Genomic DNA, 24,326 nt, shown 5'->3' with positions numbered 1-24,326 from the left:
GTCTTTGGCAGAGATGCCTGTTAGTTGGTGCGTATGGATTTGTGCAGCCCTGTCCCCATCCCTTTCTCTCTCTCTTTCCCTGTCCCTCCTTCTACCCCACTGTCCGTCCTTCCTCCTCTCCCTCTCCTCAGTATTTCTCATTCAGGCACTGGAACTGTTACCAATCACTTTCAGACTGAGTAAAGAAAAAGGTGTTTAAATAAATTTGTTTTCCCATACAAATATAAGTTCTTTCAATACATGCTGTACTTGAATCACATTTTTGGGTGATTGACAACTTGAAGCCATTATAGAACACTAATCAAGGGATTAGTGCTCATAATTTATTCCTTGTGCATTGGGTACAACTAATGCTCGTTTCTTCCTGTAGTTAATCTCTGAAAGTTAAATGTGCACTATATTGTATAAGCTGCTTTATAGCTTAAACTTGGCTCCAGAAGAAGCACTTAACCCTTTTTTAAGGGTAATCATTAATTTGATTAGTGAAAAGTCCATAGTGGTTTCATGATATTTCTTCCTACTCTCCTCGAATATGGAGCCTTTGGAATTGTTTTCTAAGCAGAGGTGTCATTTCTTGTTCCAAAGGGAAGATAACGGCTTTTTTCAATGGAAACGATTACAATGGGTTATTGATTACTGGCATCTGTAAAAGATCTTAGCACATTGCAATTTGCTTTAGAGGGAGGTTTTGGTATTTATCATGTGTCAGTAAAGGTGTTCGAGTGTCTGTCTTGACAAGATAATTAGGTAAAATTGTACATCGGGCAAACTGAATTTAGGCATAGAAGAATAAGTGGGTGGGCAAGAGGAGAGGTCATGCCGATTGAGAGATGCTATATTCCAAATGAAGCCAAACACCGTGAACTCAAACTTGGATGGTTTAGTCACTGTCTTGAGTGTTCTGTTTTATCGGGGTGTTAGGAATGAAGTATGACAGGAGAACTCTTTTAGAGTAATGCTGCTGGGAGAGAGAACTGCTGTCTGTGTTACAGAAGAAAGTCCTGTTTTTAGATGCTTGGTAAGGCAGGCTCTTGACCTTTGTCAGTCGATGGTCGCTTTGTGGTAAGGTAAGCAGAACACACACTGGGTCCAAAGAGACGTGGTCCCTTGGTCTTAGGCGAGCTGCTTCACCTCTCTGATGGCAGTTTCTCTTCTGTAGGTTGCTAATCACTTAGGTTTAGCTTGCCTTGCATAGTAATCAGCATCGTAAGTGCACACGTCGTTCTCCCCCCTTCCATTGGGCCTGCCGTTCTGCCTGTAAATCTTTGTCAGTACAGACCGTCTTAATGGGGTTACGTGGTTTCTTAATCACTTTTTCAGACTTCATTTTGCAGATGATGCAGAGACAGAACAAGTTCTGTGGATCACTTTCACATACCGCTGTGTGCACAGTATCTTTCAGGGATGACAGCGCATACTTTGAACAGTGATAGTGTCGAGAATACGTTCCTACGAGCCATTCATTGATACTCTGTGTTTGTCGCACAGAACTCGCGCTTTCTTGTCTCCGTACCTCTATGGTGCTGTTTTCGCTTCATTCCTTTTTACAGTGACAAGCTCAGGTACTTCCTTCATTAAGCCTTTTGTTACCATTGACAGCCACCTCCTCTGAAGTTAACAGTGTTAGCGATCCTCCTCTTAATGGGGATACCCTTGTGTCTCTGTCTACCCATAGCATAATTTTGCATTGTTGTTAAACTCTAGGTATTATAGCGCAACTAGACTTTCAGACCGCTGGATGAGAGCTCTGTGTTGTGAACCTTCATGCCCTCCCCAGTGCTGAGTGCAGTGCCTGGTCCATAGAGGACACTTAAATTTTTGCTCATCCATCCATCTACTTGGCATTGATAAGACACATGTTGAATGTTTCCTTTTTACCCACACGAGTGCTCGGAACTGAGAAACTAAAGATAAGGAAGATGCTGTCATCTTTGCCATCAAGTGATCTCTAGTCCAGTAGGGGAGACATACAAGGATATGAAAAGCTAAAGCATGTTATGAGTACCAGAGTAGAAGGATGCCTAGAGGAGGCAGCCACGGACATTTTTATAGAGCAGGGACATTTTTATAGATAGGGATATTTTTGTAGATGTTCAAATCGTCTTAGCAGAAGAACAGGATTTCTCTTGAAGTGACAGGTTAAAAGAGCATTTTTGGAAAAACTGACTTGGTATTTTCAGTTTGTGGATTGCTGCTGTTATCCCCAGTATTATCACACACTTATAAAAACCTAAAAACAATTTGTGTTAACTTTATCTCCATAAACCAAAATCATGTCCTGGCATTTTCTAAAAATGGGAGTTCCAGTAAATAGGGTGCCATATTCCAGACAAGCTGCTTTTCAACTGTAAGTAATCTAACTTTGATCTGCCAGCAGTCTCGCTAGCTGCCCCCACATATCCTGTTCGCCAGAGCTCTGGAGACGGGGCATTTCTGGGAGTGCTGAGGACTGCCTGAAGGACTCTGAAAATTAGAGCTTGAAACTTACTCTGCATGGGCCATTGGGGTTACACTGGACTGGAGGCATTATGTTCTGTCCAGGGTGAAGCCAAGACTGAAATTAAGTCCCCCCCCCCCCAAATAAACACTGATCAACCAAATAAAACTCCTTAAAATTTTTTTTCAATAGTTTAAACCTAAGTGACCTATGTATGTATGTATTTATTTAATATTTTATTACAGCATAAAGATATCTAAGTCAGGATGAAAAGAACAAGATACGTATTTTATTCGAACGACACTCATTAATTCAAGTGAAAGCACATGTATCCGTTCTTTCCGGTTTTAATTGTGTTTGACACAGTGTCACATTTGGGTCTATGGAACAGCAATTCAAGGCTCTTGGATGTAAAACTTCTATGCCTCACAGTTGGAGCTGTTTCTTCCCTCACCATTTCCTAAATTCCTGAAATGATAAGGTGGTTTACGTTTCTGTAATGAAGTTCAGATTTTAAATACTTCTCGTGACATGGATAAACAGCGCATCGTGGAGGTGGACAAGTGTGGGTTCCTGTCCCGGCTGGTGTGCACTGGGGACTTTCCCATCTGAAGGAACGTGGCGTCATGCCTACTTCACAGGGTTGCTGTGACCCACATGAGATAATATGAGAATTATATAATAGTAGGCATCTAACAACACCCCTCTCTCCTTAAGGAAACCGCCTGCATCCTGGTGTTTTACTGAATTTGATTTGCAGGAAGAAGTGTCTTTGTAAGAAGCAACCTTTCTCCTTAGGTATTAGAAAAAAAAAAAAAGAGGACATCATGTAATAAGGGCACAAATCTTAACGTAATTTCTTTGTCCCTAATTTCAGCTTGTCTACAGTAGACATTGAAAATCGAGCCCAAGCTCTTCATCTCTTTGAGACTTTGAAGACTGATCCAGAAGGCTTTCACAAGCACATGGTCAAGTATATTTACCCCACGATTGGTGGCTTTGATCACGAAAGGTTGCTGTATTATTTCTCTCTCCTGGAAAGCTGCCACTGTGCGGATTTTGGGAAATATGCCATTAAACCAGAAACCCACATTCGACTGCTGAAGAAATTTAAGGTAGTTGCTTCAGGTAAGACGATCATTTCCCTGCTTGAACTTATTCTTTAAATTCAATCTAGGGATTGATTTTTTGGTACACAGTCATGTTTGTGCGTGTGGCCGACGTAGATCTGAAACCACAGGATTCGATGCTGATGAACTTTTGTTATTACCCTTCCAGCTCCTTTACTCGCTGTTGCAGGAATTAAACAGCAAAGAAACGATAAGAAATCTGTTGGAAGCAGCCCAGTAATTTAGAGGAGGCCTGGTACTAAAATCCAGAGTTTTTGACTAATCCTGCAGAGGGTTATTCCCTATCCCCCGGGGTTATATTTTACCTTATATGGAGGACAAGACCGAGAATCTTTACAATTGGCAGTTTGGCATAATTTCACTTCACTGGAGCTTCTCAGTTTAAAGTGTGTGTGGAACCCTTAAAATAAGTGCCTTTGACCCTCTGAGACCTCGTGGAAATCTTTAGAATGCCATCTGTGCCTCCTTACGCTCATCACTAAGAATCCAAGCACATTAATCCGCCTCCCATCTCTGTGCTTTAGAACTCACAGGGCACTTTGAAATGTGTATGCTTTTGACACCTGTAGCGGCTGTGAGAATTTACTTCAGTTTATCAGCGGTTTACTGAGTAACCAAATTAGTAATTTGGACCAGACACAGAGGAAAAGGAGTAAGCTCCAAACCCTGGCTTCGGCCTTGGGCCCTCGGGCCTCTGGTAGACATTTCGGGCCCTTGGGCCCTTGGGCAGTGGACGGGAGGCCAGATGAACAGCAGGTGACTAGAGGGGCACCTAGGTGTCTCAGTGGGTTAAGCCTCTGCCTTCGGCTCAGGTCATGATCTCAGGGTCCTGGGATCAAGCCCTGCATCAGGCTCTCTGCTCAGCAGGGAGTCTGCTTCCCCCCCACCCCCCCACCTGCCTCTGCCTACTTGTGTTCTCTCTCTCTGTCAAATAAATAAATAAAATCTTAAAAAAAGAAAAAAAGAAAAAAAAGAATGCAGTGCGGTGAGTGCCGAGTGCGCTGTTGGAAGAAAATGTGGGTGCCCTGCAGGCCGGCAGCCTGGGGACCGCGGTTGTCTGGCGTGCCCCGTCGAGGTGGTTCGCGGAGGACTGCGCGGCTGATAACCCTGTGGGCCGGGACTGGAGCTCAGGTCTTTGGACTCATGTAACAGACACACTGTCTGCTGTAAACCGGCCGGTGGGCTTTTCCCGCCAGCCACACAGAGGACTGCAGATGTGTGCGAAAGTTCTTGGAATAAACCTACTTTTTTTTCTTTCCTCTCCATTAGGTCTTAATTACAAAAAGCTGACAGATGAAAACATGAATCCTCTAGAAGCTCTGGAGCCAGTTCTTTCAAGTCAAAATATCTTATCTATTTCCAAACTTGTTCCCAAAATCCCTGCCCAGGATGGACGGATGCTTTCCCCGAGTGCTCTGTACACCATCTGGTTACAGAAGTTGTTCTGGACTGGAGACCCTCACCTCATTAAACAAGTCCCAGAGTCCTCCCCGGAGTGGCTCCGCGCCTATGATGTCTGCACGAAGTACTTTGATCGCCTCCACCCGGGCGACCTCATCACTGTGGTGGACGCAATCACGTTTTCTCCAAAAGCTGTGACCAAGGTAACCCAAAGGATAGCTTGCAGTGCATTGGCTGCTTTAGAAGAAACGAAAATTGCTCTTAGGTGCGGTAGTTTATTTTTATTTACTTTCTCGAGATGGAGAATACTTCCGTGTTTGACGTTTTAGTTTTTTTACTAAGCATGAGGTGTTCTAATTGGGAAATCATTTCCCTCTATCACAAATGCGCAGTCGTCTAAATTAGACTCCAACTGTTCTCACTTACATGTACATTTTATACATGTTACAGTTCTCCTGTGTCATTTGATAGTAAATATTCCGTCCTGTTCTTTCCAGTTCATAAGTGGAAAACATCTCCAGTGCCCGGCCCACGGTGCCTGCATTCAGAGGCAGGCGGACAACTTACCTAGGGTTAAACTGAGCACTTAAACAATTTTGCATGAATGCCACGTGATAGTATATGGCTTGGTGATAGAATTATCCATGGAAGTCTATGTAGACATTTTCTAACGTCTGCTTCATGCTTAGGTCTGAGCCCCTTTAGCTGGACTCCAGATCTAGCTCTGGATCCTTCCAACAATGTATCGTTTCACACAGAGTAAATAATGTGGGTACCTCTGCTCTCACCTGCTGGGCTCTGTTGCCTTTGGAACTTCCTTGTCATCTGCTGGTGCCCGTCTTTGCTGCTGCTCTCTCCTTCTGCAAATTGATTGGCAGGTCCGCCCAGTATCTTATCACAAGAATATTTACTGTGGCTAATATTATCTTGAAATTTTACCGTAAAGAATTCAAGTCATTCATTTAGAGATTGGCACAGGTAGAGGTTCAAACATCTGTGGGGATCCCTAGTTCTTTTAAAATTTTTTTTTAAGACTTTATTTGAGAAAGAGAGCACAAGCAGGGAGAGGAGGGAGAAGCAGATTCCCCACTGAGCTGGGAGCCCGATGCAGGACTTGATCCCAGGACCCTGGGATCATGACCTGAGCCAAAGGCAGATGCTCAACTGACAGAGCCACCCAGGCGCGCTGGAAAACACTGGCAAATGTGGGAAAAGACAGGCGTCCAGCAAACACGGGTTTTGAATCTCCCAAGAAGGAGAGGAGGGTCACAGTTCTGATGGGGTATGTATTAGCAATGCTGGAAGAATGTTCTGAGAGAAAGGAATGAACCAACTATGGCGCTGAAATCCAGGGAAAAGTCTCCGCAAGTGGGACCGTGAACCAGCAAACAGACACAGTGGGAAGCCAGGAAGACAGAGGAGCCTTCACTCCAAGGCCCTTTCCTTCCCCTTAAAACTGAAGCAGTTTTTCAATAGTTTGTGTGAGGGTAGCAACAAAGACTCTCTCCCCAGCAAGGCCATATGCTAATTGTGAGCCTGAATATGGAAATGGACAGATGGTTCTAGATTTTCTAGCAGCATTCAGTGACTCATGATTCAACCGAAGAGGTGGCTGTAGAATCCACTCAGGGTGTCGGTTTTTATTGATGGTGTTTTCGCTCCGATGCTGGCACTTACAGCACATTCCCATCGCCTTAGTTTCTTACTTCTGACCTCCAGCCAGCTCCCACCCCTGCGACCGTGCGACACAGTCTGTGCGGAAAGGTGCATTTTTCCCAAGGAAAAGATGCCCGGCTGGCCCAGTAAAGAGTGAGGCCATTACGGCGTTGCTTTCTCCTAGTTCAGGTGCTGGAATGCTTAGCAAGGTGCTCTTGTCTAGTAAACCGTCTCAAGAGGCGGTCTGCGGCTGAGTCCCGCAAGCTGTAGGAAAGTGGGGCAGAGGCATTTAAAGTTCATTTTATGTCTCCCCTCATTTTATTTGTGCTTTATGTTTTCCCTTATGTTATTAATTGGCAAGCTTTTAATTTTCCATTGAGAGAGGAAAAATAAAAAAGTTTAGCTCCGTGGCTTGTTTGGAATCACACAGTACGGGGCTAGAGCAAGCGGGAGCGAGAGGAACTCAAACTGAAATACAACCTTTACGTGGCAGAGGGCACAGTTGGAAAAGGAAGTGCAGCTGGATTTGGCCAAATTTGCAAAACACCAGATGTTCCCACAGCTCAGACGTGATGTTCAAAATGTAAAATAAGTGTATACTACTCATGTATCGTGTGCAGTTTTCAAATGTATACCCACATTTAATTCAAAACCGGACTTAACGCAAAGAGCCAGCGAGCTAATTCTAGAGTGCGCATCAAGAGCAGCACTTGTTCCGATGCTAGAATTCAGGCCGGAGTGTCTGCAAAGCCTGCACTTAGTACCCCTCCCTCGACAGAATAAAGCAGAGAAGGCCGTTTACCTTCAAGATAATTGTCATTCAGTTGCCATTGTGGAGCAGAATTTGTGGAGATTCTGAGGAGGATGTTCACGCCATGATATGATGTCGTGTAGGCAGAGGTCGAATTGGCATGAGACTTGCGGTGATGAATATGCGAATGTCTAAAGTTCGGAGCGTTTGGTCCAAATCTCAATTGTTTCGTTTTTGTGGAGGCAGGTAAGAGTTGCTTTTCTATTGCTTTTCCAGTTCAGGACGTAGAAAGTTTTTAGAAGGCTCAGACAGCAACGTAGGGGGTTAGAAATCCAGGAAAATGGTCAAAGAAGGCAAAATTGAGGTCGAAACACGCTGTTCTTGGTTCAGATGTGATGGGGTTCGATAAGGGGGGGCTTCTGGGCGATCCCAGCCTTCATCTTAATCCCAGTCTTTTATGGTCCCCACGCGCTTGGGATTGCTGGGAGAGCTGCGTCCGTACCCAGGGCCACGGGAAACACTCCTCTCACCTATGAGATGCTCCCTGGGAGTTTGCTTAGGATCCTTCTTCAGAATCTCCAGAGAGTCCTAGAACTAAAAGAGGCCTTCTGGCCTCCTGCCTGGTGCTTCTCAACCTGGAACTGGATGGGTCCTCAGCCCGCCCTACATGAGCCCTTTGTTCCAGCTCCCATCACATCCCACCAGGATATCAGATTGTTTCTGATGGGAACATGCTATCTCTGTTGGGTTACAGTGGGGAGAATATTTGGAACCTCTTAATCTAGTCTGACCTCGGACCCTGAAGCATCATATCTATTGATAATCCAGCTACTACCCCGTGTGTGTGTGTGTGTGTGTGTGTGTGTGTGTGTGTGTGTGTGTGTGTCTATAAAGGATTTTTCTTTGGGCTTTTTATAGTTTCCACTTTTTGGTTCTGGTTTCTAGAGCTATGGAAACAGCATAAGGGAATTGCTTTTTCATATTATTACTGTTGTTGAAATAAGCTACTGTTTCTTCCTTATCCTATTATCCAGAATATTTGATATAAAAATCTGGAAGAGTAAATTTGTCTTTAAAAAAAAAAAAGACCTAAAAATCAAATGTTTTCCTAAGTTTGTCTCAATCAAAGGCTACATGATTGCGGTAACTTCAGGGCCTTCATAGTGCTAATATTCTCTCTTAATGAAGGATGGAAGCACATTTTTCACCATAATGAGCAATCAGTGTCTGAAGGCACTGTAAAAATGTGTAGATAATGCATATTACCTAATTGCATGGCATGATGTATGACTTTCTGATGCACAAACCCAGTGCGCATTGTGTAGATTCAGCCTGAATCACAAAGTATTTAGGCATCAGCTGTGTGCCATATACGATATTAGTTGCCACTGACAACATTCAGATGTAAAAGACATTCCTAAGAAACTTAAAAAATCTTTTTTAAAGATTTTATTTTTAAGCTCTACACCCAACACGAGGCTTGGACTCACCACCCCAAGGCCAAGAATCCCATGCTCCACCAACTGAACCAGCCAGGTGCACAAAATGCTTTTTCTTCTTTACAGTAAAATTATTATAACTGAGAACTACAATCTTCATGAAATTAGAAATTCCTTGAGGCAAGGGATGGTGCCTTTTATCTAATTCTCCAGTTTCTAGCACGGCATGAAGTAGGAACTCTGCAAGTGTTGTTTAAACAGTTATTATGAAAATTGGTGATTGTAAAACCTTTTGATCTCTGGGTGCCTTAACATTCTTAAAAATTATTGAAGACCCAAAAGAACTTTGGTTTATTAAGGTTTTATCTATTGACATTTATCATATTAGAAGTTAAAACCAAGATATTTTGGAAATATTTATTTAATTCACTTAAAACTTTAATGATAGACCTGCTACAAGCTGCCATGAATAGCCTATTTGAATGGAAAATAACTATTTCCAAAGAAAAAAGATTAATAGAAGACTGACATTATTTTATATTTACATGTCTTGCTTAATAGAATACAGCTGGATTCTTGTGTTTGTTTCTGCATTCGATTTTTCTTGTTTGGGTTGAAGTCAATGAAGAAAATCCAGCCTTACTCAGTTGTGAGGTCAGAAAAGGGAGAGGTGCTTTAATTGCCTATAACTTGGGATGTTCGCACTGAAATTCACCAAGTGGTAGATTCTTAGAGGCCAGTTGCAACATGGAATCTAAAAGTACATCATTGAACCCTGGTCCTCTGTCCCATTGAAATCACTGGCCCATATTGTACTTTGAATGGCTCTTTTACCCATGTGTGGTTTGTAATGTAACGCATTAGAGCTTTGGAAAGTAGTGATCCACTGAATTATGCAGATCATCCGAATGTTGGTAAATTGCATTCTACAATATCAGCAAAGTCACGTGCATTAAAATGAGCGCTCATCTCAGCAGATGAGTCTTTAAGTATTGGGAAGCTGTCAGTCTCACAGTGGTAGATACAAGTTTTCCAAAATTCTAATTTTTTGCTTGACAGCTCAAATTTTATCAGTGGCAGTAAATACTATGAATTGTTTTCCTTGAAGTGACAGGCTCATTTTGTTCACTTTGGAGAAAATGTCTGCCGAGTATCCAAGTCTAAACAAGCAGAGTTTCCTATTAGTTGTTCTTTTAAGCAGAAATGGTGATGCATGCAAAAAGAAGCTACTGCAGCTCATAATTGGAGCCATCACACAGATGCTTTCTCCTTATTACGCTTTGGTGTACGGTGAAGTGCTTTGTGTGTGTATCCCAGAAACTGGAAAAAAAAAAAAAGTACACTCAGTGGTTGAGATTTAATAAAGTTAATCATTTTTACTCTTCCATGAGGAATATCCTTAAGTGAAAATTTGCCAGGGGAGAACACAGTGGCTCCTAGTCCAGTCTGGCGATCTGTGCGAAGTGCTCACGGTTTTATCCACCATTGCTTTTTTACCAACCTATAAATGTCAATGTAGTGAAAAAAGATAAACAAAGTCTTAGCGTCCTCAAAATCATTTTGACTTAGCAGACTGTTTGAAAGAGTCTTGGACTCTTGTGGTTTATGGCCCACGCTCTGAGAACCACCTTTGATGCCTATGTGAGAGATCATTTGAGTTCCCTAAGTATTTATAATATAAATAAGAATAATGAAGATATGTTCTGATAAGTGCATAAAGGATCGCCTTAAATTTTCAGTTCCTTAAAAAAGATTAATGTCTCTCTCTTTTTTTCCTTAGAGTTGGGGAGAGGGACAGAGTGGGAGAGAATTTGCAGTAGGCTCCGTGCTCAACGCAGTAGGCATGAATTTGCAGTAGGCTCCATTCTCAACCCTGCGGTCATGACCTGAGCAGAAATCGCATTAGATGCTTAACCGACTGAGCTACCCAGGTGCCTCAAAGCAGATTAATTTCTCATCAACTTTCCAGATATGGAAATATTATAAATAATTTGAAAATGCAAGATGGAATGTGTGCCTGGTAATGCCATTACACTACCCTTTGAATTTGTGAACTGTGCACTGTATTTTTTTTCCTTTCTTCAAATTTTAGTTTTTATAATTTTTTTAGCTAGCAAAGTTATATTGTTAATTATATTGTTAATCAAGCTTAGCAGGGAGTTCTCTGGGAGATGTCTGAGAGACGTATCAGAAAGGAGAAGGGGCTTGGAGTAAGGGGGCATCTCCTAAGGGACCCTCAACTCTGTTCGTAGGCCAGGATATCAGATTCAGAGAAAAGGTGATTTTTCTGGGGTCTCATTGTCATAGTGTTTGAGGGTGATGCTTGGTCATGTTCCTCTCCTCCTTCACTAACACCCACTTTTAGAATTCGGAAAGGTGAAAGCAAAAATATCAGTAAGTACGTGTTAATAACTATTGTTGGAACAGCTGGCATTGGAGAGTGTGGCCTGGGTCTGCGGGGCCGGTTTACATGGAACTTGACCCATTAGAGCTGCCCCGAGGTCATTCTCTGAAGAGGTCAAGAATAAGCACGTACTGTGGACAGGCAGGCTGCAGGCAGGGAGCAGCCACACTGCCCGTGGCTTCTTTAGCCATGGAGAGAGGGAGAGAGAAGCCACAGGTGTTCCTCCTGTGGTTTCCTGCCTGTCGTTGGAGTGAACTTTTCTCCCTGTCATGGGAAGATGCGGAATGGGCAGTGGGCTTTTTGCTCAGCTGTTTTACAAAAATTGTTTTAAGGGTTCTTTGTGTATTTTGTGTAACTTTGCAAAGTAGAAGTTTTCAATTTTAATTTAAGCCATTTTCGCACGGATTTTTGCCTTTGGTGCCATATCTAAAAACTCACAGCCATATCCAAGGTCATCTCGATTTTTTTCTTGTGTCATCTTTTAGGAGTTTTAGAGTTCTATGTTTTACATTTGGTTCTGTGGTCCATTTTGAGTTAATTTTTGCGTAGGGTCTAAGGTCTGGTTCCAGATTCATTTTTTTGCATGTGGCCGTCCAGTTGGTCCAGCACCATTTGTCACAAAGACTGTCGTCACCCCATTGTATTTCCTTTACTCCTTTGTCAGAGATCAGTTAACTGTATTTTTGTGGGGTTTATGCTACGTTTTAGTCATACTGGCTTCAACCACGAAAGTATTATAAAATGTTTCCTCAGTGTTACAAGATAACTAAATGTTAACTTTCTCCTCCCCTCTTCCTCCTCCTCTTCCTTCTTCTTCTTCTTCTTTTTTTAATCTTATGGGTGTTTTTCCCCTTGATAATCTGGTTTTAGTTTAGTCATCATTTGACTTCTTTGATTCTGAGCCGAATGAGTTTTATCCCTGCCAGATACACTCAGGAAATATTGATGTGAGCACTTTCTCGTAGCCGTTGTTCTAGGTGCTGTAAACAAAAGATGACAAGTTTGCCTTTGAGAAGCTCGTGGCTGATTGGCGCAGATGTGTGCATGTGTAACAGATGAATTATAAGTTAATATGAAAATTACTGTTTACGGGTTTAGTAAGCGCTGTGTGTAGGAAGGAAGACGCAACATTGACTGAAGGCTTTCTGTTTTGTGTATTTGTTAATACCGGTACCCAACAGTGATTACTTCAGGATTTCGGATGTGCAGTGTACACTACTCTCATCTGACTTTCAGCTAGCCTGTGCATATTATCATAGTCATAAACGTTATCCTTCCATTCCTGCTCTTGAATGCTTTTGCTTTTAAGGAACTATTTTCTTCTGTTTCGCAGGGTGAAAGTTTAGTCCGAAAAGCATATCCTATCTTGACAAAAATGCAAAAAAATTAGGAGCTTAGAAGATAAATGTAGAAGAGAAAACCTAAAAAGGGAATTTTTTTTTCCATTTTGACTGTCAAAGGCACAGAGTAAATGGGAACAGAGAATACTTAAAGTATAGAGAATACAGTTTTTGAAGCTTGATGTAATATAACATGATTTACTCGTATATAAATAAAATATAGATAATCCTGAGAAAAATGACCTCCTCTTACAAGATTCTAAAGAAAGGAAAGGTTTTCCTTTCCTTTTGTAAAACGTTTACATTTTACATGGTGTTTTTACTTCCAAAGTTGATTATTTGTCCTTCCTGTCCTTTTTCCATTTATTAAGAGTAAAAAAATCCGTAAGTTCCTAGAGAAGTCAATCTGATTTTCCCATTTGGCTTGGGAGATTCTTTTTTTTCAAGTATACATCATTGGTTAATTTGTTCATTCACTGAACAAATATTTATTGAGTGCTGGGAAGACAGCTTGTAAGATGCCCTTAATGATCCCTACCTCCCAGTATTTAATCCCCTGTGTAATCCCCTCTCCTCGAGTGTGGGCTGGGTTTATTGATTTTCCTCTAATGAACAGAATACAGCAAAAATGATGGGTTGCCAGTTAGAAAATTAAGTTACGGAACGATTGTGGCTTCCTTCTTAGGTACTCTTTCTCACTTTCTCTTGCGTGATTTACTCCTGGGAAGTGTAGCTGCCCTGTGGTAAAGAGCTCCATATGGCAAGAGACCAAGGCTGCTGATAACCATGTGAGTCAACATGGACGTGGATCTCCTCCTGCCACCCAACCAGGCCGTCATGTGCACCCACAGTCCTGGCCAGTCGTTGGATTCTAACCTCAGGAGAGACCTTGATCCAGAGCCACACCAGATTCATGATTTACAGAGACTGTTAGATAACACACTTTCAAGCTTCTAAAATTGGGTCATTTGTTATACAATGATGGACAAATCTTTGTCGGTACCTACTACGTATCAGGAATTGTTCTCAGTGCTGGCCATATGGCACTGAACAGAATAGACAGACTCCTGTGACCATAGGGAGCCATGCATTAGGGATAGGTGGAAACTAGACAATAAATAAGAATGAGTAAGTTCAGACATGTGAAATGGCAATCAGTACAAGTGAAAAATAAACCTAGAAAAGACTCAAGTTGCAGGATGGCTACAATTTAAAATAAAATGGTCGAAGAAGACCTTACTGAGAAAGTAACATTCAAGCAAAGACCGTAAGGAAGTAAGGTGGCAATGAGCTCTTTGGTTATTAAAGGTAACATGGATGGGGAAGTGAAAAGTCTTGACAGGGGGCATGCTGGAGGCAGCAAGTTATTGTAGGTGCAATGGTAGAAAGAAAGGATATCGCTTAGAAGGCAGTTGTAGTTTCCAAATAAAAGATGAGAGTAGTTTGGATCCAGGTGGTAGCAGTAAAAACGGTGAGAAGCGGTCAAATTCTAGATTGACTCAGAAGATAGAACCAAAGTGATTTGCAGATGTGTTTGAGGTTCGATGTGAGAAAAAGTTAATCCAGGATGATCTCAAGATTGTTGTGACCAACTGCAGAGATGGAGGAGCCATTTTCTAAGATTGGGAAGGAACAGCTTTTGGGAGGGGTAGTCAGGAGTTTGTTGTGATATTAGCATTGATGTGACTTTTTAAGATGTCATCACCAGGGGAAGAAGCTGGGTCATGGGTACTTGGGATCTCTCTGTACTATTTTGCACTATGTCTTGTGCGCCCGTAATTATCTCAAAGTCAAGAATTATTTTTGTTTTTTTAAATATCGATATGACTTTTAAATATCCAAGTGGCTGTTTGACAGGCAGTTGTGTAGATGAATCTGGAGGTCAGCAGAGAAGTCTGGACTGCGGAAACACGTTTCAGAATTGTCAGTGTACAGAGAGGAGTCAAAGCCGGGTGGCTGGGTAATATTCCCAAGGGAGCAGGTAGGTGGAGAAGAAAAGCAGAGCATGAAGCCGCAGGGCACTCCGACATTAAGACTTGAGGCTAAGGAAGAGCCAACAAAGACTGACAGACTTCTAAAATTTCTGTTTAATAGAATAGTATTTTTATCCATTAATGGCAAAGGCCTAGTGATGAATGGAAAACATGCTTTTGGAAGGAGAGGGGAGAATTTCTGCTGTAGCTGGTGAGAGTGGATGGGCCCTGGAGCCCAGAGGAGTGATTGACCTTGGAGGAGATCCCTGTCAGCCTCCCACAATGGCAGCAGGAGGGAGGCAGAGCTGAAGGGGCGCAGATGTGGTGGCAGGAGTTGGAGGCCATTGGCTTCTCCTGTTTCTGTTTTCTCAGCAGCAAAGAGACAAAGAAATAAAGCTGAGTGTGAGGAGAAGATACAAAGCAGGACTCGTTTAAGAGAGGGAGGAGAATAGGGAAATATAGTCACGATGCTGCTGACCTCCAGCATTTTGAGTCCGTCTCCAGTGTTCACTTATGAGCTCTCAAAATGTTAAGTCTCTCATCCCTAGAATCTGCATGTTTTGGACAAACCTACCTGCCTTCTCTCCAGTGCCTTGGCTTTCTCTATACTTGATCCTGCTGTTTGCCCTCTACTTGCCAGATGCCTGTTTTTATCCTTAATAAGATTTATATGTTCATAAAGCTTATTAGAATTCTCTCTTTTCTAGTTCAGCCATTTCTATATGATGAAGTACAAATATTAGGGTTTCTTACCTAATGACCAAGTACCAGTGTAGTGATTTGAACCATGCTTGGGCAGTAGTACATATTAAAACTGATGTTGGCTGTCATTGCTAATGATTTGCCGCTGCTGATACTGAGCCCTATGCCGGTCCTATGGAGGAAACCCAAAGGAACTGTGAGATTCGATCCCTGCCTTCACTCAGGTTACAATCTAGGAACACAAGGCGAACGTGCATAAAAACAGAGCTAAAATTCAAGGTAGCATGAAAGTGATCACGGAGTTTGAGTGCCATAGTTTCCCCCAAATAGTTCAGGCATTATCCTCTCCAGCACAAAGGTCAGATTCCTGAAGGATAATTGTCCCAAGTTTTAATAAGGAACTATTTTCACACCCAGGTCTCCTGGTTTCAAATTTGGCGTTGATTGCATGACCAGTTCTACTCTCGGTCACCGTAGCAGAAGTAAGTCCAGGACATAATTAAGTATTTTTGTAGGTTCATGAGCCCATGAAAGGTCTGTCTTAACCTTTAAGAAGTTGGAGAGTTTGGTCTAAGTGGGCCTTTGTTATGAAGAGTCTCCAAAAGGTACACAAATGTTTGTGGTTGTGATGTGGAGAAGAAGCAAGAAACCTGTGGACACTTGTGCACGGCTCGTGGGCTGGAGGACAGTCTGGGGAGAGGAGAGAGAAGTAGCATTCGAGTGCCTGGGCTGTGCCAGGAGCTGCTGCGAACACTATCTCCTAAGCGCTCCATACCCGCCACGGGGGGTTGATGCCGCCTGCCCTGTTCCACAGAGATCAGACAGGCTCAAAGAAGTCGGGGGCTTTATAGTAAGCCCCCCCGACTGCTAGCATTCAGGTGACAGAACCAGGATCTGAACTGAAGTCTGTTGTGTTCTGAAACCCTGTGCTGAACATGATGTTTATACACAAATTTAGCTCTGTTTTACAAATTTATTTTCACTTGTTACTCTGCTTTCAGTAATCTGCCATAAAACTGATAACGTTATGTCTGCAGGCTAGCGGGGCAGCTGGAGGATGGTCGTTAGAGACCCGGAGTGCCTCTGTGGGGCAGCAACCTAGAAATGGCTCCGTGTGTAAAGCATTTGATAACAAAAATTGGTATGAGGGAATCAGCCTCAGATTTCCTCACGCCCCATCCATCTCACCTGTAAACCCGCACGTGGCTCAGAAGGAAGCTGTGTGTGGCGCCTGGGCTTGGGGTGGGTGCCGCCGGCTCAGACGCTGCGGGGAGGACAGTCGTGTGGAAATTCCTTCCTCGGGCCAATGTGCAGAGTGCTCCGTGCTTTAGGATTCTGTGATCATTCGTTTCTTTCAGGCTGTAAGAAGCAACCCCTGCTCTCCCCACCGCCGGCACCCCGCTACTGCCCCATTCCAATTACTGCCATTAGTGGGGCATAATAACAAGAATACTGTGTGCACGGAGAATTGAGTGAAGGGAAGCTGTCTCAGTCTACAACTCACAAGTCAGGACCTGGAGGTGCGAACCTGCTCACTTGTACTTCCCGCCCTCCTCCCTGCACTCTCCCACTCACTCGTCCCCCCCACAGACACACACCGTGCATATTACAGTTGCCCCACATGTGCACCCGAATGTTTAGAGCAGCAATGTCCGCAATAGCCAAACTGTGGAAAGAACCTAGAGTCCATTAACAGGTGAATGGATAAAGAAGATGTGGTCTATATATATAACGGAATACTATGCAGCCATCAAAAGTAATGAACTCTTGCCATTTGCAATGACATGGATGGGACTAGAGGGTGTTAATGCTGAGCGAAATAGGTCAACCAGAGAAAGACAATTATCATATGATCTCTCTGATATGAGGAATTTGAGAGGCAGGGAGGGGGTCGTGGGGAGAGGGAAGGGAAAAAATGAAACAAGATGGGATCGGGAGGGAGACAAACATAAGACTCTTAATCTCACGAAAAAAACTGCGGGTTGCTGGGGGGTGGGGAGGAGGGATGGGGTGGTTGGGTGATGGACATTGGAAGGGTATGTGCTATGGTGAGTGCCATAAAATGTGTAAGCCTGTTCATGGACCTGTACCCCTGGGACAAATAATATATGTCAATTTAAAAAAAAGATTCTTAATCTAAAAAAAAAAAAATTGCCCCAGACAGGGTCCTTTCTGATTGTGTCACTATCCAGTGTCGAGCAGCCTTATGGGACAGAACTCTCAGACACCCAGCGGGTTATCGTCCAGACTCTGTGGCTGCCCGTGGTTGCAGGGCTGATCCGTGGTCCCACAGCTGAAGTCAGATTATGAAGAAGTTTGTTGCCAAGCAGATACCCTATCTTTGACAGACCTGTTTTGGCTGCTTCCTCAAAGGAAGATTGTGGACATCCATTGTGAATATTGGGATATGCAGAAATCTAAGAGTTGGCTGTTAACTGTCTGTCAGTGTCCCCCCATAAAGATAAGGGGAGCTAATCTTTCCTTCCAGAATCTACCATTGACCTCCAGGCCATACCCGAGTACTAGTAGAGGTGAACCAGTTGCCTTCATGGACCTGTTCACATCCAGCCTTCCAAACAGAGGCCAAGAGAGAATGATGGTGTAACGCTGCTCTGTTAATCGTCCAGGTAGCCCTGAGAAGTAAATACTTTATCACCATATTAACAGAAAAGAAAATTAAGGCTTCAGGAAGTTGAAGAACAGCTTCAGTGTCTTGTGAGCTAAAGATAGCAGTCAGGATTTACATAGAGGCCTGCTCCCAAGATCTTGCTTTCTGTTAGCAACCCTGTCTGAAAAATTTGGCTGCAAAATCCCTTCTGGGGCGATCATGATTATTGGCCTGACAGCAAACTGAAAGCTCATTCTCTGTGGGTGCTTGGAAAATGATTTCAAATTGGCTAAAGTAATAATTAGTAACAGAGATTGAATACTGGCCAGTCTGATCCTAAAGGGGGATGCCCCTGCTCCCGAGGAGGGGACTGCCGGGACACCCAGCCCACGTGTGCTTCTGCAGCTCTTGCAGGCCTTCTGCTTAATCAGTGTGAGAAGGAGAGCACACGCCTTCCCGTGAAGCATGCAGGCTCCAAATCCACAGCGGGTGGAAATCGTGAGGAACACAGAGGAATAAATAAACAATCTCAGAATAATGTGCAATAAATACCAAAGTGTATTTTAACATGAAAAAAAGCAGCGGGGAAGAGAAGTCTGAAAATAACCACCCTCCTGAAATGCTCTCCTCTGGCAGATTTCTCAGCTCCGAGCTTACTGTTCAGCTGTAACTGTTCAGTGATGTGGGCTCCCTTTACTTCTCCATTCTTCGTTCATCCCGTCCACTCCATCTCATTTGAGGGCCTTTTTAACTTCTGCCTCTGAATTGCTAGTCTATAAATACTTTCTCTAGCCTGTGCAGCAAAGGAACTTGGAAGAAAGAGGCGTGCCCTCTCCTCTTGGCTGGTGCCTCTGCTTTTGTGAGCATTGGTACCCGCGGGAAGACCCCGGTCTAACTGCCCTCCTCCCCCCCCCCCACCCCAGAATGCTGGTTGTGTTTGCCGACTTACCAGCAGGGGGTTACTCTTCAGAGAGGAAGCTGACCGACAGATATGTTAGTGAAGGATTCATAACTGATGATTTGATCTATGATTGGTGATGTGGAAAAAGCGAGGTAGACATGGTGAATAGTTGGGTCAGTGGGGCTGGGGTATAGCCAGGAAAGGCCCCAGAGTAGAAGAGATATTTGAGCTGAGTCCTACAATTTGTCATGAGTAGCGTGGAGGGAAAGCTTAGAAGGGGAGGAACACTTCAGATAGATTTAACAGTTTTAATAAAAGCATTTAAAAAAAGCCTAGTACCTTCAGTGAACTATAAGAAATATGGTATAATGAAAGCATGGGAAGGAGGCTCTGGAGATAAGGCAGGGCCGGGTAAGAAAACTGTCGTGTCCTGGCTGAAGAGTCTAGACTTCATCCAGGGCATGGACCAGGCATAAATTTTTATAATGTCAGGTACTGACATTGTCAGATTTTCACTTTTGAAAGATCACTTTGGCGATGACAGGAGAAGGAGCAGAAGGTACCAGTCTGGGGACGGGGAAACTCCAATGTGAAGACCATTGCAACATCTTTTATTCTTTTTTTTTTGAAATTAAAGTGTAATCAACATGCCATGTTGTGTTAGTTTCAGGAGGTAACATAATGGTTCAGCAGTTCTGTACATTACGGGGTGTTCACCGCCCTGAGTGTAGTTACAACCCGCCACTGTACAGTTCCTGTCTTGTTACGGACTGTATTTCCTATGCTGTACGTTTCAGCCCCGTGACTTGTTTATTTCATAGCTGGAAGTTTGACGCTCTTGAACCCTTTCACCTGTTTTGCCCATCCCCCCATCCTTCCCCCTCTGGCAACCACCAGTTCTCTCTGTATTCATGCATCTATTCGGTTGTTTTATTTTTTAGATTCCATTTGGTATTTATTTTTCTCTAATTTTTTTACACTTAGCAAAATACCCTCTAGGTCCATCCATGTTGTTGCTAATGGCAAGATCTCATTCTTTTTTTCTGGAAGAGTAATAGTCCATTGGGTGTCTCTACCACAGTCTCTTTGTCCGTTCACCCATCAGTGGACACTTGGGTTGCTTCCGTATCTTGGCTATTGTAAATAATGCTGCCGCAAACATAGGAGTGCATATATCTTTTCAAAGTTTTTGTTTCTCTTGGGTAAATGGAATTGTGGGATCATATGGCATTTCTATTTTTAGTTTTTTGGGCAACCTCCATGCTGTTTTCCATAGTGGTTGTACAACTTTACATTCCCACCAACTGTGCAGGAGGGTTACCTTTTCTGCACATTTTCTTTAACACTTGTTATTTTTTATGTCATTGATACCAGCCATTCTGACAGGTATAAGGTGGTGGGATCTCACTATGGTTTTGATTTTCATTTTCCTGAGGATTAGTGATAAATGTCTTTCCCTGTATCTGTTGGTCATCTATATATCTTCTTTGGAAAAATGTCTATTCAGGTACACTGCCTGTTTTTAAATTTGTTTTTTGGTATTGGATTGTACTGAGTTCTTTATATACTTTGGTTAAGAACCCCTTGTCAGATAAATCATATACCATTATCTTACCCCATTCAGCAGGTTGCCTTTTGCTTTGTCGATAGTCATTGCAGTGTCTTCAGGGAGATGATGATGAACCAGGGTATGGCATCAACACCAAAGTCATTCGATTTGTGATAATTATTATAGTATAGGCATATGTACTGTATGTATTTGTTTTCTTTTTCTTTTTTTTTAAGATTTTATTTATTAGAGGGAGAGAGAGAGAGCATGAGCATGAATAAGGAGAAGGGCAGAGGTTGGGGGAGAGAGAGAATCTCAAGCATACTCCCTGCTGAGCAGGGAGCCCGAGGCAGGACTCGATCCCAAGGCTCTGGGATTGTGACCTGAGCCAGAGTCAGACACTTAACTGACTGGGCCACCCAGGTGCTCTGTATGTTTTTGTTTTTATAGTGCATTTTTATAAACCTCTTTTGAGGAAAATCCACATACTATTTAATCACCCCCCCCCCCAATCACCTAGCAAAGTTCCTTAGAGTATAACCAGTTTTTGTCCAGTATACCTGGTCGGATGAGGGATTTTTAATGCTACCTGTATGTGTAAAGACTATGAGACATTGATGCCAACGATGATCAGATGTTAAAAATTCTCATGAGGGGGCGCCTGGGTGGCTCAGCGGGTTAAAGCCTCTGTCTTCGGCTCAGGTCATGATCCCAGGGTCTTGGGATCGAGCCCCGTGTTGGGCTCTCTGCTCTGCAGGGAGCCTGCTTCCTCCTCTCTCTCTCTGCCTGCCCCTCTGCCTGCTTGTGATCTCTGTCTGTCAAATAAATAAATAAAATATTTAAAAAAAAAATTCTCATGAGGAGGGCACTTGGTGGCTAAGTCGGTTAAGCCTCTGCCTTCATCTCAGTTCATGGTCTCAGGGTCCTGGGATGGAGCCCTGCTTCGGGCTCTCTGCTCAGCAGGGAGCCTACTTCCCCCCCACCCTCTGCCTTCCTCTCTGCTTACTTGAGATCTCTCTCTCTCTCTCTCTCTCTCTGTCAAATAAATAAATACATAAATCTTAAAAAAAATTCTCATGAGGATAATAGAGAAAAACAATTTTAAATCACTGCTGTCCCAGGGAAATATGAGAAGTTTCATACATTAGTTTTGTAGCTTCTCAGCATGTTGAATTGAAATAAATTGATGGATCTTAGACACAGCTTAAGTTCTTTTAACGGTGGCATGGTGATGGAGAAAGAGACAGGTTTATGTAGTCGGATCTTTTGACTGGACCTGGGGAAAATTACTCTATCTTCTGAGTTTTCCTCACTGTATAATGGGGAACAATCATCACCACTATATAAATATAGATTAATTTTAGAATGTTTTTAGACACAGATAAAAAATCCAATTAAATTGGCTTAATTGACCAGAAAACTTACTGGCTAATGAACTGACAGGTCGAGAGGTGGGGCTGACTTCAGGGTTGGCTGACCCAGCAGCGTGTGGTCATCAAGGAGCCAGTTTCTCTCCATCTCTGTTCATTGCCGTCTTACGGTGTTAATGTCATCATAGGGCTCTTTGCTTCAGTGTGATGGCTGGAAGTAATTGGGGCTTTCTAATTGACATCCAGCCAGAGAGAGTGAGAAAGCTCCCCCACGGGAACCAGACAGAAATTCCAAGTTTCCTGCTGATAAATCACCCCTGAACCCATCCCGGGGGCTCTGGTATGCCAGGTGCTGATTGGCATTGATCGGAATTTGCCCGGATTAATAATCACTGTGGGGAGAGGAGTGAGATCCGCTGGGTCCCAGAGCAGCCCTGAGTGGGTCGTCTGCGGATACACGGCCAGCTCTTGGTCCACGTGGTACTGAGTGGCTATCGGGAGGATGCCCGTGATATCTGGAACCTGGACCCTGAGTAACTGTGGTGAGGATTAAATAAAGTAGCATGTATAAAGATCTCAGGGCAGGTAGATGCACCAGGATTGGTCAGTTCCCTTCTGCTTCTTGTTGCTCTTTCTATTTTATTCTTACTTACAAGGTACAAAAAAATGTTGGAAATTTTTTTAGTCCGACTTCAAAGCTCTAGCAGATGGTTTTGGTTTTGAATGACCTTCTGTAGTTTTCACTGTTGGGTTAGGATCTGGATTTTCAGATTCACATTTGGCTTTGATATAAATTGAGTGGCTCTACTTAAAATGATCTTAAGTACAATTTGTATTGTGTAGCCCATGCATGCATAGGGTAGGAAAAGAATTTTAAATGGAAAATGTGAACGAGTGCTTTTAGATCTTGTTAAAACCTGTATATGCACAACAGCAATGATGGTAGTATTCATTACCGATCACAGTAATATTTCATCTCTTTTCGAACATTCTTCATGCCTTTCTCTATTAAGATAAAGGTGACCTTCAAGCTATTGAAAAACTTAGGAATGTATTAGCTGATGTCGTTGCCAAAAGTGAATAGTAAAAATGATGGGGCTATTCACACTTGATGAAAAATAATAATATTTCCGTGGTTATTCTAGGAGGCAAAAGGCAGAGATAAAGTGGTCTCTGTCCTGTGGCATTCATTTTTATTATAAAAGCAATTGATAGCGAAAGCAAAAAAGCCCAGTCATAACACTGATTTTCCGTTAAGTATGTAACTGGAGGCGACAAAGCATGCATTCTTATTTTGTGATTGAATACCGCGTTGACTGTATTGAAGCTGAATCCCCAAGACTTCTCAACCTTCATTTTCTGTTGCATAATATTTAAGATACTATTTTGTAATATTTTATATTTGTAATTTAAAAACGGTGCTTAAAGGCGTGCCTGGGTGGTGCCATTGGTTAAGCATCTGACTCTCGGTTTCAGCTCAGGTCGTGATCTCAGGGCCGGGAGATCAAGACCCATGGGCCTCTACGCTTAGCAAGGAGTCTGCTTGAGATTCTCTCTCCCTTTCCTTCTCCTCCTCCCTTCTCTCTCTCTCTCTCTCTCTCTCAGATAAATACATCTTAATAAAAAAAAATAAAAACAGTACTTAAATGTTATCGAAGTAGTGAGAATAAAAAATGAATGACATGGGTCCTGTTCTGAAGGATTCCATAATCTAGTAAGGAAAGCAGACAGAGAAATAAAACATATATGCGGCAGTCAGTATCCGTGTAGAAATTAATAGTATGCTTTTGGTAAAAAATAAAAAAAATAATAAAATTTCTTCTTTAATGGAGTTAATTCAATGTAACTTGGGCAATTTGATACCCGTTTGTGGCCTCGATGTTTGCTGGCCCCGCAAGTCATCCTGTTACTGTTGGAGCCGCTTTGCAGGTGTTTGACAGAGAGAGTCACACCCACGAGTGAGTCCTGTAGTTAAGTGCTGTGCGCCTGGATGGCTCAGTGGGTTAAGCCGCTGCCTTCAGCTCGGGTCGTGATCTCAGGGTCCTGGGATCGAGTGCCACATCGGGCTCTCTGCTCGGCAGGGAGCCTGCTTCCTCCTCTCTCTCTGCCTGCTTGTGATCTCTCTCTGTCAAATAAATAAATAAAATATTTAAAAAAAAAAAAAAACAACAAACGAACAAGAAGACTAGACTGTAGATTCACATCAGAAACTGTCGGTAGGCCTCTCACCGCAGTGGGGGTTGTATTGTTTAGGAAACTTTTGTTTTTACTATATTCATATATAGATACGGATACTGAGTTTTGCCATGCAGTGAGCTTCTTACTCTGGGTCTTGGACAAAAAGGTTTGGAAGCTGCTGGGCCTGCCGATGGTCATCTGGCTTCATATATTGGGGAGGGGGGAGTGCATACTGGGGCAGCTAGCCCAGGACAGCACGTCGATGTCTTTCAGTTGTGTTACATGTATCATCTAAATTCAGCACTGCTGCCTTCTTTCATCTCCCCCTTCCCCGCCCCCAACCTCTCTGGACTCTTGCAGTGACCTCCTTACTGCCCCTCAGTGGCTGGCCCGGGAGCCACTTGCAGCCGTAGCCCACGGTCACCGTCAGCCAGTTGATTGGGTCCTTCGGCAGCATCAAGTCCCCAGAGCTTGCGGTCCCGGGTCA

The 24,326-nt window shown here is 43.1% G+C and overlaps 1 protein-coding gene across 2 annotated transcripts in view; it reads left to right on the top strand.

The window, feature by feature from the left end:
* NBAS (NBAS subunit of NRZ tethering complex) overlaps nucleotides 1-24,326 on the top strand; it is a 339,756-nt gene that overhangs the window by 241,606 nt on the left and 73,824 nt on the right. For both annotated transcript variants that reach the window (XM_045979111.1, XM_045979112.1), the window contains 2 exons: nucleotides 3,315-3,565; nucleotides 4,837-5,171. In XM_045979111.1, the coding sequence (XP_045835067.1) occupies nucleotides 3,315-3,565; nucleotides 4,837-5,171 (586 nt within the window). The remainder of the gene's footprint in view (nucleotides 1-3,314; nucleotides 3,566-4,836; nucleotides 5,172-24,326) is intronic.

The sequence above is a fragment of the Meles meles genome, chromosome 15, assembly GCF_922984935.1.
Source record: "Meles meles chromosome 15, mMelMel3.1 paternal haplotype, whole genome shotgun sequence".
NCBI classification, from domain to species: domain Eukaryota; kingdom Metazoa; phylum Chordata; class Mammalia; order Carnivora; family Mustelidae; genus Meles; species Meles meles.
The sequence above is the reverse complement of the archived record's forward strand: the minus strand, read 5'-3'. Positions and strand labels throughout refer to the sequence as shown.